The 12132-nt window shown below is 35.3% G+C and overlaps 1 protein-coding gene across 6 annotated transcripts in view; it reads left to right on the top strand.

Annotated features, from left to right (window-relative positions):
* The window catches only part of LOC132928851 (leucine-rich repeat-containing protein 24-like), a 290763-nt gene extending 283430 nt beyond the window's left edge, over positions 1 to 7333 (top strand). For all 6 annotated transcript variants that reach the window (XM_060993764.1, XM_060993766.1, XM_060993763.1 and 3 more), the window contains one exon: positions 2164 to 7333. In XM_060993764.1, the coding sequence (XP_060849747.1) occupies positions 2306 to 4690 (2385 nt within the window). In that variant the 5' untranslated portion in view covers positions 2164 to 2305 and the 3' untranslated portion in view covers positions 4691 to 7333. The remainder of the gene's footprint in view (positions 1 to 2163) is intronic.
* Positions 7334 to 12132: the final 4799 nt, after the last annotated feature.

Below are 12132 nucleotides of genomic sequence, written 5' to 3'. Positions count from 1 at the left end.
TCAATAAATAAATTGCATAAATATTTTGTCTTCTATTATATTTATGATATTATTATAACTGGTATTTTTTTGGGAGAATATTATATTACAATTATAACAAAACTTATAGATACGAGACATTATTTCAGTGTGTCTCGTTAGTTCTTAAATTAAATTTTCTTCTAGTTCAAATATTTTGTATTGACACTTCATACTTCCAGAACGTTTGTACTTATTTTTGAGTACACAATTCAGTCTTTATTAATAACATACTTTAATCTAGCATATATATTATTTATCTTTTATTTTTTTATACTACTTGTAGAAACATAAAGAGATCTATACTCATAACCTTGACTTTTTGACCAAAAACTCTCTTGCTTTTTCTTTTGATGTAATAGGCATCTTGTGTAGTTTATTTTCATGAATTTCAGTATGGTAGAATATATTTGTTAAATAATAATGATAATAAACCATATATCTAACCACAAAATATTCCATAAGTACTTTTTTTTTCCTTATTAGCTTTTTTTTTTATTATCTATATTTTAATTATTTATAAAAGAAAAACGGACAAGTGTCCAAATACACAAAGTAATATAAGGTGACAAAATATAACATTGTAGAAAATAAATATTGTTAGATAAATTAGCATCTCTATAATATAATAAGTAGTTATGTTAGAATTGTCACGAGAAGGAAAATAAGTATTATTTAATGCATAGGTATTTATAAAGTATAGTCAATTTCATTTAACCGTTATATTTTTTGATTGACATTAGCTACCCGAACGTCCCTACAACTTAGCAGCTTTCAACAGTTTGTCTAACATGTAACAGTAAATATATTTCAGAGATATTGAGAGTTTGAACTAACCAAAAACTCTCAAAATGAAATCCAATAGTTTGAGAGCTCTGTAAGTAAGCACTTTTAATGTGAGTTTAGTGACAAAGAATCGAGATGAAGTCAAGCTAAGATTATATTGTATATTAATACCGTTTTTATAGGATGTTAGTTAGAATCATCAATAAATAATAAAACGTTATTTATAGTATTTTTGTTTGCCTCTTTTAAATATTATTATCTGACATTTGTTAATATTCAATATAAAACTAAGATTTTCATGACAAAAATATTAAAATAGTGCTGAATTTTAAAATAGATATAACAGTTATTTTCTTCAAAAATATTTTCATATCATCAGCAAAACAAAAACTATAATTGTGTTTAAAGCAGAAAATATGTCAGTTTAATAACAAAGAGAAAAGTGGAGGAGGTAAATACAACACTCTTGAGAGACTCTAGACACAGATAAAACATAAGTTTGACTTTATAATTAATAGATTTATCACTGAAATCTGTTTTATAGAAATTATTTTATTACAGAAAAAATGATTCCAAACAATCATTTTATTCATGAAATACACTGAAATAAGTACCTTGTCACTAACTTAATTGAAAGCACAAAGTCCTTTAAATGGACATAAACTATTTATTTACAAATATACGGTTTCAAATAATAGTAGATCCACCCAAGCGGAAAGCGTGTTGTTCGTTAGTTGAAATTATGTTGACAGAATGCTAAATAGCGTCTGATACTATTGACACAAACGATATGTAACATGCGACTCAGGACATGAATATAGTAATCAAGAACATTACTATAGGTTTTAAGATAAGAGTAGTCGAACAACATTTCTATATTATCAATTATAATTCGTGTTTGAGTGAATAGAACACAATGTACTTAATCTCGTAAATAGTAAAATACCGACTTTTAGGACAATCGGTTTATATAATTTTAGAGCAGCAAATTATTGTTAGGCAAATAAAAAAATATTGATTACCTACAGCACTATCAGACGCACAATTAATATTGTCAAATGCATTCAATGATGCGTCGTTCAAAAAACGTATATCACGAGAATTATTTTTAAGAACAAAACTTACCAAATTAACCTTTAAAAAATAATTTTACAATCACTTCTTGTAAATACGATAATATACATATACATATATATATATATATCTCACGCATTACACAATGTTTATTTTCGGATCGACTAAAGCCCGTTTTGTGGATTGATTGCGATTTTATTATTCGTCGTCCACGTCTCAAATCGTTTAAGAATTTGATTTTCTATCAATTCAAAATATTAATATCATATCCGTTTTGTTTTACAGACGCCGTCGTATCGAGAACGAGGTGGTGCATGAAGACGGGCAGGAGATAGAGCCATCCTGGCGGGGGCGCACAGATCGCCATGAAGTTCAGACCGACAGAGACTGCGTCAGGACCAAAGAAGATCCGCCGCCGTCCGGGGTGATGTACGCCGCCGACACGATGCCGACAACCACAACGACGAGAATGATTTTAGCGGCAGCCGCGTTGGCCGCCGTGCTGGTCGCGGCCGCGGGTTGTCCGCTCGGATGCACGTGCAAGTGGAAGGGCGGCAAGCAGACGGTCGAGTGCATCAACCGGAGCCTGACGGTCATACCGGCCGGCATGGACGCCGGCACTCAGGTGCTGGACATGTCGGGTAATTCGATAGACGCGCTGTCCAGGGGCCGGTTCATGTCGGCCGGGCTGTCCAACCTGCAGAAGATCTTCATGGCCCGGTGCCGGATCACGTACTTGGACGACGCCGCGTTCCAGGGCCTGTCCAACCTGGTCGAACTCGACCTGTCCGACAACGCGATCACCGACATACCGACCAAGTCGTTCGACGACTACCCGCAACTGATGAAGCTGGTGCTGAGCGGCAACGCGGTGACCGTGGTCCGGACGGCCGCGTTCAAGCGGCTCACCTACCTCACCTACCTGGACCTGAGCCGGTGCCGGGTGTCCACGGTCGAGCCGGGCGCGTTCGACGGCCTGCACAGCATCGAGTGGCTGCGGCTCGACTACAACCAGATCGTCCGGATCGAGGCCGCGGGCGGCGCGGTCGTGCTGCCGCTGTCGCTTCACGGCATCGAGATGCACCACAACCCGTGGTCGTGCGACTGCCGGCTGCGGGACGTGCACCGGTGGCTGAACAACAACAGCGCGCCGCACACGGTCGAACCCACTTGCCATGGACCGGACCGGTTGCGCGGCACCGTCATCCGGAAGCTGGCCACCGAGGAACTGGCGTGCGCGCCGGTGGCGACGGCCGCGTCCCCCGAGTACGTGGAAACAGACGCGGGCAAGAACGTGACGCTCGCGTGCCGGGTGACGCCGGTCGGACAGTCGCGGATCTCGTGGTGGTTCGAGGGGCGGCAGGTGGCCAACGGTACCGCGGCGGCCGGCGTCGAGCTGTCCATCGAGGACGCCGGGCCCGCGGACAACGGGTCGTACGCGTGCGTGGCCGAAAACCGGGCGGGCTGGGCGGCGTGCAACTTCACGGTGCGCGTTATCCAAGAGCCGTCCGAGGTGGCGGCCGGTTCGTATCCGCCGGACGCGCCGCCGCCCGCCCTGTTGGTGGTCGTGCTAGCCGGTGCGGTTTGCTTCGTGGCCGTGGCCGTCGTTTGCGCGGTCGCCTGCCGGTTGACGATGACGAAACGCCGGCGGCGTCGAGACCACAACGGCCGACCGGTCGGCAAGTCTGGCGGAGCCGGTGGCGGTGACGCGAGCGCGGACGACCCGTCGAACAGCGGACAGGGGGCAAAGGCGACGTCGGACATCAGACAGTCGGACTCGGTGAACCTGACCGTTTCGTCCACCATCGACGGAAAGTTGTCGTCCGCCGAGGACGTGAGCGTGTACGGCGAGTACGACGCGGCCGCCGGCCCGGGATCGTCTGTCGGTTACGAAGTGCACGAGGTGCTGCACGTGGGCGGTGGCGGTTACGACGCGTACCAGCAAGTGCACGTGGCCGCGGGACATCCGGTCACGGCGGCAGCGACCACCACCTTGGAGGCCAATCCGGATCTAATCAGTGACGCGTCCACCGTGATCCGAGACAACGTCGGCGGCGACTATTGCGACGCCTCCGACGAAGTGTACAAGATCGCCGTGCCGCCGCCCCCGCCCGGCGGCCGGGACTTTTGGACGAGTTCCGGTGCGAGCAGCGCGACTATCGTTTATCCGTCGAGCGGTGGCTGTGGATCGTACGAATTGCAACTGTCGCCCGGCAAGCTGGCCGCCGGCGAACCGTATCCGGCCGATTACGGGCTGCCCAAGTTGTCTTCCGGCCAGTATCCCGTGCCGGCGCCGCCGTCGTTGTACCGGACGCTGCCGCACCGCCGGAACGCGGCCAAACCGCAAGGCCGGTCGTGCCAGGAAGCCGAGTTCGTGCTGTTACAGCAGCATCACCACCACCATCACCATCACCACCAGCAACAGCAACAGCACCAACACCACATGACCCGGTACGAACCGCAAAACGTCCGGTACAACCAACAGGGATATCCGTATCCGGCGTCCGCGGCGGCCGCAGACGCGGCATATTACGCGACGGCCGCAGCCGCTTTTTACGAACCGCCGTCGCTGTCGAACGCTTCCGCGCAAACGCTAGACGACGATACAATGGTCATGATGATGATGATGCCGCCGCCGCCGCCGACGCAACTCGTGGCCGGGGCCGCCGCATTACCGCCGACCGGCAGACAGCCACAACACTTGGCCGGTGAACACGCGGGCCAACACAAGGCCGTGGCCGCCGTGCAAAAGCAACCGGCCAACACTGAGAGCCCGGACGAAGGGTACGTGGGCGAAGGGCCCGACTCGTAGACCGGTCACAAGACCGCGACCGGATGTCCGCCCACTGACGTAATAGACTCCGCGGGGGTAAGACGCTCGTCGCTCTCACCTGTAAATAAAATGCGATAGTAATATTAATATGATATCGTTATATAAGCTGTGAAATATTTAATATTTTCGTGTTGTACGTACTGGTTGGCAGGTCCGCGTCGTAGAAATAGCATTGTAAAAATACAATTTGATATCTATCGACCACTACACACATTCACGTTGTAATATATAGACCCTTTAGGAAAATTTCCATCGATCGATGTGCCCCCCCTCCCCCCCGATCGTTGTACCGCAATCGAATGAAGCACTATCGTGCGTCGCGGTCTGTTCAAGTAAAACGATGTTATTGATGTTATTAAATTATAAAACTTATAATTCTACACTAGATAATATCGAATGCGCGGTATTTAGTTTCGTTCGAATCCAACGCCACTGAAAACGTAATCTGCTTAATTTTATGTGTTTGTTAATTTCTCTCTATTAATGTACTTACTTAATGTATTTTATTTTTATCAAAAAAAAAAATGAATTTATATTGTTTTTTTTTTTTTAAGCAATATTGTGGTTTTGTGCCGAATTCTGATATCGTCGTAAACAATAAATTATCGTATGAAATAATTATTTTTTAGCACGACTTTATTAATTTTAATTAACAAATAAAATATTTTAGTCTTAAGTTGTTGTAACGACACTACAATCTTCTTAACGACAATACTGTACAGAATCTTTAAGATTCTTAAAGCGAGTTTAAATTAAATTTTTTCCGTTTTCATGAGAACTTTTCCGTACAAAAAAATTGAGATTTTCAATTCATATCATTATTATCCGATTAAATTTAATTCAACTTGAATTATTATACTTAACAGTTACGTTTTAATAAATAAATAAATGTTCACGGAGTGCTCACACCAAAAACACTTTTAAATGCATTTCCTTTCTCCCGATAATATAAATAGGACATAGTAGAATATACAAAATAAAAAAATATAAATTTTAATAATATGACAATCCATAATTATTACGACAAAAAAAATAACAATAAATCCAGTAATAAAACGAAACTCTTTTAAATATTATATTATGCTTGGCTCAAATTTATCTATTATTCCCTAAACAACTTGGGCCTGTTGAAAATATAATTATGTTTTAACCTTTTTTTCGCAGTTCACCGTAGAGATTACGGGTAGCGAAACATGTTTCCGTGACGTGTTCCATTCATTTTCGACGAACATATTTTGACGCATCAATGGGATGATTGACCTAATTCAATTTTAAATTATGACCGATTCTTCTAGTCAAAAAAAAAAAAAGGTCATTATTGAATTTAATTCCTCAGTTTTTAATAACATTCGACGAGATGTTAAAAAGTGTAGTTAACTATCGTAATATGTACATAAATAAAAAAAATGAATATTATATAAATCGTTAATATTAAAAGAAAAAAAATACTCATCGTATAAATCACTATGAACGGCTTAAATGGAACTCGGCTATAGTATTGTACCAAAAAGCGGGAAACAGTGAAAAAATAAAAATAAATCTGCTGTGAGAATTTACGTTCAGAAATGTTTAGTGGATTTATTTTAAAGTCTCAGACACGTGCGGGACTACTCTTCCACGAACCACCGTGCTTTTTCGGTGAACCGATGATTTATAATAATTTTCCGTGCCATTAGGCACCGGCGTAGCCGTAGGATTGATGTAACAATAAAACGCTTAGTTGTCCGAAACTATGCCGGCGGCCTATATTATAGTAAAAAGTGCCTGGCGCATTCCACCCCGTTCGGTTACTCCCATGTTGCGCATTCCAAGGAGGGGAATTTAATTTCAACTAGTCCAACACGGTGCCGATTGTAAATAACCCAACAATTCGATTCAATACTGTTTTAGAAATAACATGCTTCGTATCCATTAAATTCGGTTTTCGCGCGAAACTGTCTCTAAAAGTGAAGAGTAGGAAATAATAATTGTATGCGTCTCTTAATCGAACAAAACGTTTTAACGGAATCTACATTTTTTTTTCATATCCCAAAGATAACACCAATTTTCCATGGCCGTAAAAATATTATAAAATACTCACATTGAAGCAAAGTCGGTATGAAGTTGAATATATTCAACGTTTAGGTAACGTGTACCAACATTGTGTTACCTATATGTTAAATATTATACGAAATATGGCATGGTGAAGTGTGAACCAGACTTAACGCGTTTGAAAAGCCTAATTATTTTAAATCATTATTTGTAATAAAAAAAAAAATAGCGAAACTGATATACATATAATATGTATATCAAATGATCTTATTTTATGTTAATAATATAATATATATATGCTGTTAAGCTAATACCTATATCATTGTTGTATATTTACGTGTATGTTAATTATTGTAGAAATATGTTGTCATGCCGATTCAGTTGTATGGCGTATTGTTATATTATTGTATTACTCCATAATAATATAGGTTCCCATTAGTTTTATCATCGGAGGAATTTAAATTTAGTGTTTTTTTACCAGAGAACCATGATAATTTGACATTGTATATGTATGTGTATTATATAAATATATATTATCGCTGATTATGATATTTATGGTTAAATAAAAATAATTATTTATAGTCATTTAAATGAAGCATTTATTATTTGTTGTTATAGTTCACCTACATAATTCCTATTTAAATCACCTAATCATCTACATCATTACTCATAAAGTTTCATCTAAAACTTATAGTGGTAATCAGGTAGGTGTTTAACACCGAAATATGGCCATTAGGCTCATTATTAAATTAGTACAAGGTACATTTCTAACTAAATGTCGACAAATAAATAAATCAGAAAAGAGAAGTGATTGTCCGACCACGAGTTCAAGGATTTCGGAATGTATATTGTACTGTTCACAAAACATTATGGTCATAACTATGGGAATTAATTAAAAAAAAAAACAAATAAAAGTTTGTTTCGACCAATTAAAGGTTTTAAGTGTATTAAGCCAACTACAACAACAACAACTAAGCCAAATAAAAAGTGTATCGCAAGGATTTAACAATATGAACATTATTTTTAATTATCCTTCATGCTGAATAAATGAGCAAAAAATATAAAACGACTGGTCTCATAAAAAAGCAAGATTAATGTGAGAAATATTAAGTAAACTTTTTATTTTTTTTTAATATAATATTAATCATTTTAATTTTATTTTGAAATGTAGATGCTCGATTTATTAAAAAAATATATACACAACAACATTCAAATGCTTTTACTGTATTAATATAATTCGAATATTACATACTATACGTATATTATAGAGCTTCTGGAAAAAATCACTTTATTAAGTGACCTCTCAGATTTATGTGTTCTACGTAGTTAGAGTGAGTTATGTTTAAAAAGCCTCTTCCTCGAATTTCTTTTTAAATCTACGTAGCCGGAGAGTTGTCGGAATAGTTTTGAACCAAGAACGTGCATTTGGACGATTCTAAGTATAGTTTAGAATGGAATTTCGAGACGAGTAAATTCAAATTATTTAAAATTTAAGCTTTTATCTCAAACTTGACTTATCTTTAATAAATTAATATAATATAATATGACGTAACTATACTAACGAATTACCGAATACTTGTATAATATGATTGACCTAGTCCATCGATTATACATATTAAACCGCTTCTATTGTAAGTATTCAATTTTGTTTCGTTTTTAAAATCAAATAAATACAAATTATTAATATCTAAAAAAATATATAACTTGAAATAACTCATATTTTATCAACTTAAATATATATAATATATATATATATTATATATTGTTTTCTAATAAATTATTCAGAATTTTACTGTCAGATTCTGTAAGTTGTTGGTTTTATAATGACATCTGCTGTTTTGTAGAAAACACTTTTAGAAAAGTAGAAGAGTTTAAAAAGTTGCATGCAAAACTATAAATTATTTACAATATAGATAAAAAAAAATGAACACAAATTTATTGCACTTTGGATAATACGCTGTTTCTAGAATTCAAAACAGTTTAAGATAACTGTGAAGAAATATTAGCAGTCATTTAAAATAAAACCCAGGCCAATATTGAGTTAACTGAATTTAAAGCATTTATATAAAAGTATTCGTGTAGTTATCATGGATGTATTTAAGTGAAACTAATTAAATACGTATTTGAATTCATTTGAAAAGTATTCAACTCAATAGTCTATTCAAAATAATGTAAATCAAGTAAATTATTTCCGCTATTTGTTTTTGAGAAATACTTTTTCCATGAACAATTCGTATAATTTGTTCAAAAGGCATAAAGTATTACGTTTCTCCAGAAATAAAAATTCTTAAAACGACCCCATTGTCAATAAATAAAGTTAATTTACCAACGTTATACGTATATAAATCAGATTGGGACATAGTATGTGGGCCAAATCTAAAGTACAGAATAATCTAATAATTTCATCATTCAAAAGTTGAATGTTATACGAAAACCGTCTAAAGGATTCTAGTTAGGTTTACCGGAACTTTAAAGCGTTAATACTTAACAACGAAAATGTAATACAAATGTATAACTAAAAAAAATATAGTTGAAATGACAGTTAAAATTTTTCTAGATAATTTATAACTTAGGACTTCAATCTATAACGACATACGTAGTCTACAGAAAATAAGGTTTATTTATTGCTAGAATTTGAACACGTGAAAGTTATGTACAACAATAATTTTGGTCTTATCATTAAAATGCGATTTAGTTCATTTACTTCAAAAATTGTCATATTATTAATTGTACGAAATTGCGTTAATGTCCTACTAAGTCACGTGGGACATTATTCTTGACGGAACCATAATTCATGCTAAAGCTGCAGACTTCAGTTATATAAACCCAAATGATATAGCTTTGTAATACCAAGATAATATTATTATTTTCTTACTATATTTGATTTATATAATTTTTTTTATTTTTTATGATGTCAGTTATATTATACATTTTTAAATGTTGAGTCGATAAGATAAAATATATTACTTTTTATATAATAATATAAATTCATGTTTTATTAAAAAAATAAAATAATATAACATAAAATGAATACTGGTTCCGGTTAAAAATCTACATTAAATACTTATATATGGATAAGCTACTAAATAGTTCATCAGCTAGGTATTAATCGTATAATAATTAACTGTGTAGTGTGTATTCACGTGTAAACAATTGGAAAATATGTTATTTTCATAATATTTTGGTTGAGTAACCATTTTACAAACGACTAACTGCAAGTTACTAATTACTATTTAACATTAAAAATAATTGTGATCCTAAGAAAAAAAAATACCATTATAATTTATAAATCAGCCATAACAATATCTTTATTGTAATCGATTAAATTGTAATTTTTTTTTTCAATAATCAATACATAATAAATTTACAATGCCAGAAATTGTTTTCGGTTGTGTGGGTTTAAAACCTGTAAAATGTACATAATATATTTATTGAATTTAGATTTTGACATTTGGTTAAAAATAAGACAAAAAAAGATTTACCATTATTTGATTAAAATAAATGATCAAATAAACAAAGTTACTTTGACACCTTACACTATACAAAAAAAAAAAGAAAAAAAATAAAGCTATAAAAAAATAAGACTTACAGAAATAATATACCTATAGTTTAAACTAATAATATGAGCATATCTTTTAAAAGAGCATACTGGTTTAACATTTCTTCGAGATTATCAATAACATCTCCTCTATGAACACACTATAAAAATATTTTTAATTTACACAAATGTAATATTGTTGTTGTTAATCGTCGTCGACCTGTACCGATAGCGGCCGTTGTCGATCAATAACAATATTTATTATTAGACGCTATAATAATATTTTCATATGATATTATGATACGTAACAGTCAATAGTCAATTTAATAAGTTGGAGTTTTAATTATTTATGACTAAAAATATTTATGTTTATATTAAAAGTAAATAGTTGTTTTAAACATTTATAAACTATTTAAGACATTTAACTATTTAAAAAAAAACAAACTATTTTGCTTTGGCAATATTGAGAGGTTTTTAATTATTTACAAATTCAACAATATTGTTGATCAACATTATAATTGTTTTATTAGAAGTTATACCGATACATGGAATATAAGGTTCTTGGAAAAATAATATTGTCGCTTAATATTAGGGAGTTTTTGCACGACGCCAGTAAAAAATAACGTATAAACCCGTTAACAATATCATCAGTAGTAATTTCATTTAAACAGACTAATTTTAACATTTCTTCCATATCGAATAAAAATATAAAATATATATAATAAACAATAGAATAGAAAATATATTATACTCTTACTCTAATATATAGTTAATTAAAAATAAAATTTACCTAGTGTAAATAATATTAATAATATTTAAATTTGATAACAGTTTTTAACCTCACGTTTAAATTAATCTCAACGGTTTTGCAAAAACTGAAGTTTTATCAATTACAAAAAAATAAAAATGATTGGTTTAACCGAACGTTATTTTAACCGCAACGTTTAACCGGTGTTATGCAAAAACACCCTAATATAATTAATATACGTTATTGCAACATAATAATTACATTGAATCTGTAATTTGATATTTTAATCAATTATAATAAAACAAAAATGAAATATAAAAATATATTGGATTTATTTGAATTTTAAACCATGACGTTGTAATTTTTTTATGCTTAAAAAAATAGCAAACAAACAACAAACTTTCTAGTCGGAACAGAAGTGGAAAAAATATTTTTAAAAAAAATATTTCATTATCCAAATCATTTGAAATATTTTTATCGTCGTCCAGCGTTTTCTTTTCACTTCTTTTTCTCGTATAATACCAAAGTTCATATATTGGTTATTTATCACTGTGTTATTAATCTTGATATCTGGAGTTTTGACGGGCCCCGAATTCGGCGGAGGCCTTCTGCAGCAGTTATCTGAATTATGCATGACCCGGTGTGGAAAACTGTCGACGTTTGCGCCGCGCCATTTAACTTACATGTAGTTTGAGAACATCGTGCAGAAGATTTCGCCGCATATTATATACACGGTTACGTTTAGTGTGTGTGTGTATGTGTATGTGTGAGTGTGTGTAATGTCGGCTGTGCGGCGTTTATAGGGAAACCCACACACACATATATATATATATATTTATATATACGTTTTAGCGGTGTGCTATTCAAATGAAATCGTAAAGATTGCGACCCGACAAGGGCATAGACGCAAAAGGATTTTTCTTTTACATTTTTTTGTTATATGACATCATCATATATAGATCAAAAAGTATACGAACATCTCGAGCAACTTACATATTTTACGTTGATCAAATTACGATGGTGGCTACGCTCGACTACTTTTTCGATTAAATCGAGTTGGCTTCATATACCCGACCCCGGTGTTTAATATTGTTATTTTTTTTA

The sequence above is a fragment of the Rhopalosiphum padi genome, chromosome 4 (assembly GCF_020882245.1).
Source record: "Rhopalosiphum padi isolate XX-2018 chromosome 4, ASM2088224v1, whole genome shotgun sequence".
In the NCBI taxonomy this organism is placed as follows: domain Eukaryota; kingdom Metazoa; phylum Arthropoda; class Insecta; order Hemiptera; family Aphididae; genus Rhopalosiphum; species Rhopalosiphum padi.
The sequence above is the reverse complement of the archived record's forward strand: the minus strand, read 5'-3'. Positions and strand labels throughout refer to the sequence as shown.